Source organism: Arvicola amphibius, chromosome X, assembly GCF_903992535.2.
Source record: "Arvicola amphibius chromosome X, mArvAmp1.2, whole genome shotgun sequence".
NCBI classification, from domain to species: domain Eukaryota; kingdom Metazoa; phylum Chordata; class Mammalia; order Rodentia; family Cricetidae; genus Arvicola; species Arvicola amphibius.
Window position 1 is genome coordinate 62,373,468 of NC_052065.1, and position 5,660 is coordinate 62,379,127.

Below are 5,660 nucleotides of genomic sequence, written 5' to 3' on the forward strand. Positions count from 1 at the left end.
CCATGAAGTCTCATTAACATGACTGCTTAAATAAGACCTGAACAAGAATGACAAAGTACTATAGGCAACTAAGAAATGCTGAGAGCACCAGTCGGTGGTGGCGCACGCCTTTAGTCCTAGCACTTGGGAGGCAGAGGCAGGCGGATCTCTGTGAGTTTGAGGCCAGCCTGGTCTACAAGAGGTAGTGCCAGGACAGGCTCCAAAGCCACAGAGAAACCCTATCTCGAAAAAAAAAAACAAAAAAAAGAAAGAAAGAAATGCTGAGAGCACCGGGCGGTGGTGGTGCACGCCTTTAATCCCAGCAGAGGCAGGTGGATCTTTGTGAGTTCGAGGCCAGCCTGGTCTACAATAGCTAGTTCCAGGACAGGCTCCAAAGCTACAGAGAAACCCTGTCTTGAAGAAAAACCAAAAAAGAGAAGAAGAAGAAGAAGAAGAAGAAGAAGAAGAAGAAGAAGAAGAAGAAGAAGAAGAAGAAGAAGAAATGCTGAGAGCAAGAGAAATTGTCTTGTCCCAGGAAGAGACCCACAATTGGTTATCTGATACCAAATGGTTAGTCCTGAAATCATATACATACAAGGAACATGATATAGACTGAGAAGGTCGAGTGTATATATTTGTGTTATGTTATAAAACACAATTAATAAAAGAGGTCATGAATTTAAGAGAGATCAGAGGTGTTACATTGGAAGGGTTGGAGGTAATAAAGGAAAGGAGAAAATGATGTCATTATACTTTAATTTCAAAAAACAAAAAATTGTTTTTAAAAATATAAAGGTATAATTTCATAAAATAAAACCATGTATATAAAGAATCATAATGATCTGGGTTTCTGTGAAATACAGTGGCCAGCTAGGACAGTAGCACAAGGACCTACATGATGGAGAGAACTGACTCCTACAGACTGTTGTCTAACCTCTAAATGTGTGTCGTGGTAAGTGTGTGCCCCACCCCCAACAAATCATGACTATATGATGGAAGAGGGAGGTTTTCCTGAAGATGATGTGACTGAGTTGGGGGCGGGGGATTTAAGTTTGGTGCAAGAGTTGAATGCTGTTGCCATGGTTTCTGACAGTTATGTAGAAATGTCAGCCAGTTGGATGACAAATTCTCTAATAGCATTTACCACTGTGGCATTATTAACACTAATAGAATTCCCAGTGTATCAACATACATGACTGAAGTATGAATATGAAGTAGACAAGGACTTTTCTAGCAAGTTGAGAATCAGCATAGATATAACCATTACCATGAAGTGTCAGTATGTTGGACCACATGTACTAGATTTAGCAGAGAAAATGGTTGCATCCACAGATGGCCTAGTTTATGGACCAGCAGCATTTGGCCTATCATCACTACAGAAGTATGTTACAGCTGACTCAGAGTAGGCTGCCGAAGAGCACTCCTTTCAATATGTGATATTCAAAAGTGCTCTTAAAAGTACATCAACAGGACATCCCGCCTTTCACTGTCCTCTAGTCCTAGCGTGCAGCCCCTCCGCCACAATGCCGATGTTCACCGTGAACACCAATGTTCCCCGCGCCTCCGTGCCAGAGGGGCTTCTCTCCGAGCTCACCCAGCAGCTGGCGCAGGCCACCGGCAAGCCGGCACAGTACATCGCAGTGCACGTGGTCCCGGACCAGCTAATGACTTTTAGCGGCTCTAGCGACCCCTGCGCCCTATGCAGTCTGCACAGCATCGGCAAGATCGGCGGCGCGCAGAACCGCACCTACAGCAAGCTGCTGTGCGGCCTGCTGGCTGATCGCCTGCACATTAGCCCAGACCGGATCTACATCAACTATTACGACATGAGCGCAGCCAACGTGGGCTGGAACGGTTCCACCTTCGCCTGAGTGCTGGCTTAAATAACTTACCTGCGCCGCTGTTCTTGGAGTCTTGCTGCACACAGCGTTCCGTTTTTGTCCACACGTAGCAATGCCCACCCTCCGATCGAGAGAAATAAACGGTTTAGAGACCAAAAAAAAAAAAAAAAAAAAAAGTACATCAACAGCACTCCCACCAAGGGAAGATGATCCAGCACTCTCTCAAGATGCATGCAGAATTCATGGTATACTGATAATGGAGCAGAGAATTTTCACATAAGTGTGGACAAGGCACTCCTACTTCTTCTAGGACGTGCACACTGTCCTAAAAGCTTTTGCCAGTCATGATTCTTACAATATTTCTCACAGAGTAGAACATTTTTATTTTGGAGAACTTGTTCCAAGAATTATCAAACTTTTGGATGAGTCTTTAAAAAATGGCTATAGGTCACAACCAGATGTTGAAATATTCCATTGTAGTTCTGCCAACAAAACCTAAAATCATACAAGATTTCAGCAGACATCCATTAATTCTCTGTGACAGAAAGGGACCAAGCATGCTCCAGGAAACCATGGAGTCTCTGGAATATATATGAAATATCTCAGTTTTCTCATGGTGACAGTCACTGAGGATAACATGCCTTTTTTTAAAAAAAAACGGGCATATGCCTTTTTTTAAAAAAAATTTAATGCCTTATTTAACTTTATTTTATGTGCATTGGTGTGAAGGTGTCAGATCTCATGGAACTGCATTTTCAGACAGCTGTGAGCTGCCACGTGGGTGCTGGGAATTGAACCCGGGTCCTACTGGAAGAGCAGTCAGTGCTCTTAACCACTGAGCCATCTCTCCAGCCCCAATAACATGCCTTTTTGACGGGCTTTGTGGGTTGTTTTCAACACTAAGCATGTTACATGGAACTGGAAAATTATAGTACAAATAATGTGTTGTCATTTCAGACATGAATCCAAAAAGCTCATCTGTTTTGTTCTCTTTGATAATGATTACACAGACTACTACTTACCTTTTTAAAAGAAAATAATGCACATTAGCACCTCTGAGTGGAGAAAAAAACCTTTGCCTGAGACATAATATCTTCTAAATAATAAAAGGTTGTATAATATATTCAAAGAAAATATGAGAACCTGGAAAATGCTTATCTTATTTATTTTTAAGATTTATTTATGTATTATGTATACAATGTTCTGCCTGCATGTTTGCCTGCGGGCCCAAAGGAGGGCACCAGATCCCATTATAGATGGCTGTGAGCCACCATGGGGTTGTTAGGAATTGAACTCAGGACCTCTGGAAAAGCAACCAGTGCACTTAACCACTGAGCCATCTCTCCGGCCCAACACGCTTATTTTAAGAAGAAACAAAAGGGAGAAAAACAAGCAGACTGAAGTCCTATATATACTGTCTCTGTTACAAAAGTCCTCGAAGAAATTATGCAGCAAATGGTGAGTCAGCCAAGCCAAAGTGTCTGCTGAACACTCGCAGGGCAAATGAGCAGTATGGAAAGCAGTCTGGAGGACAAAAGCGAAACCATATGTAAAGAAAAGGACATTGGTAAATGTATGCATATATTTTTAAAAATGATGTCAGAAGAAAATATGTAAAATGTTAAAAAAAAAATCACAATGACTACATGGGTTGTGCTCAAAAATAACCAGGGCAGGTATTTTGATCCTTGGGACCTTATAAGAACATTTTCTATTGACTTAGTAATCAATTAATAGGTAACTTTTATATGATAGGTGTTATTAATAAACACAAGGACTTTCAGTAACTGAAGGCGGAAATGACGTTCCAAACAGAAAATAGTAATGTGTAAATAATAGGAATTACCATGACAATGTTTAGGGAGCCAGTTTCATGGAATGGCATAGAAGATGCATGTGGCAGATAGTCTTAAAAATATAGCAAAGGAATGTTTTTAAAATACTTATTTATTATATATACAATATTCTGTCTGTGTAGGCCAGAAGAGGGCACCAGACCTCATTACAGATGGCTGTGAGCCACCATGTGGTTGCTGGGAATTGAACTCAGGACCTTTAGGAAGAGCAGGCAATGCCCTTAAACCGCTGAGGCCATCTCTCCAGCACCCAGTAGCAAAGGAATTTAGCCAGGTGTGATGGCTCATGCCTTTAATCTCACAAATCAAGAGTCAGAGGCAGGTGGATCTCGGTGAATCTGAGGCCAGCCTGGTCTACAAAGCAAGTGCCGGGACAGCCAGAAACCTGTCCTGAAAAACTAATTAAAAAAACAAAACCAGCAATTTGGTACCGTTTCAAAACTAATCATGCACCTTTCTACGAAACCAGAGATCCACAAAATCAAACAAAAGGTCTCATTTGAAGACCTGTTATTAATCCATTACAGCCTACTAAGAATTGTACATACACTCCAGACTGTTTGCCTCTCTAATAAAAAATAAACATCTAGCCAGTTGACTTTAGAGAAGATATAGCTAAATATTGAGACATATTTGTCCTACCTTAAAATAAAACTCTCTTCACTAACCTAAATAAATCCCCAAGAAGACAACGATTATTCTTCAAAAAGTGTATATACTTCTCCTGAATAAGCATAGACATATCCGGGCAATATTCACAACTCAAAAGTTCAGCTGCCAATAGAAACCCAGCTTGCTCCTTTCAAAAACATATACATGGGCTGATGACATGATTCAAGCAGTAAAGGGAACTGCCACCAAGCCTGATGACCTGAGTTTTATCCCTAGAAGCCACATGGTAGGAGAGAACTGATTGATTGATTGACTGGATTAAATGCAATAAAAATCAAAACATGCATACTTGCTAGTTAGTCAATACACCTACACTCTGAAAGAAAAGAGGCGAGTTAAGAGCATAATTTGATTTCTCAATCCACTCATGCAGAGAACAGTACTTAAGAAAGTAGATTCCATAAGTGATTGTGATTCCTGCTCATCAAAAGTCCCATTAGAGGACAAGCAGGAAAGTGTAAAGGTAAAGCGGTAACACAATCCTTCTGTAGCTTCACACATGTTTCTTTTATTGTTTGTTTGTTTGCTTGTTTTTGTTTGTTTGTTTTTCGAGACAAAGTTTCCCTGTATAGCCCTGGCTGTCCTGGAACTCTGTAGACCACTCTAAGCCTGGAACTCACAGAGATCCACCTGCCTCTGCCTCTGCCTCTGCCTCTAGAGTGCTGGTATTGAAGGCCTGTGCCACCACGCTGGGCTGTTACCCATTTTCTTAAAGACTGCCATTGTGATTACAATTAGATGGAATCTCAAGATAGTTTTAATTTGCATTTCCTGAATGACGCATGTGTCTTAATTACTTTTCTTGTTGCTCTGACAAAATATCTGGAAAAAAACAACACGATTTAAGAGAGGACGGATTTATTACGACCCACAAATTGGAGATATAGACTGAGGAAGTCATGGCAGCAGGAGTGTGATGCATTAGTCACACTGAATACTCAGGAAACAGAGACAATGCTCACGCTCATCCATCTTTCTCCATCTTATGCAACCAGCCCCCTAACACCACCACCACCACCTGCAAATGACGCCTCCCAGGGATTAGAGTGGGTCTCTAGGGCTCAATTAACCTAATCCTTCACAGACTTGCCCAAGGGCTGTTTCCATGGTGATTTTGGATCCTTCCAAACTGACAATATTAATCATCTGAGGTTGAACATTTTTTTCATTATTTACTGAGTCTTGGTATTCTATGCTTTGAGAACTATGTGTTTATTTCGCTGGTTGAGCTGCTTGTTTGTTTGTTTGTTAGTTTTTTAATATTTATTTATGTATACAATATTCTGTCTGCGTGTATGCCTGCAGGCCAGAA

At 41.0% G+C, this 5,660-nt stretch overlaps 1 protein-coding gene and 1 pseudogene across 1 annotated transcript; both read left to right on the top strand.

Moving 5' to 3' along the window:
* Positions 1-971: 971 nt before the first annotated feature.
* Positions 972-2,850, top strand: LOC119804302 (annotated as a pseudogene).
* On the top strand, positions 1,468-1,954 carry LOC119805237 (macrophage migration inhibitory factor). Its single transcript, XM_038317152.1, has one exon. It carries the CDS (start codon positions 1,503-1,505, stop codon positions 1,848-1,850), a length of 348 nt encoding a protein of 115 aa, XP_038173080.1. The 5' UTR covers positions 1,468-1,502; the 3' UTR covers positions 1,851-1,954.
* Positions 2,851-5,660: the final 2,810 nt, after the last annotated feature.

Bases quoted from the DNA above. Each gene is read 5' to 3' on its own strand.
- LOC119805237 (XM_038317152.1), top strand. From the start codon at position 1,503: ATGCCGATGTTCACCGTGAACACCAATGTTCCCCGCGCCTCCGTGCCA.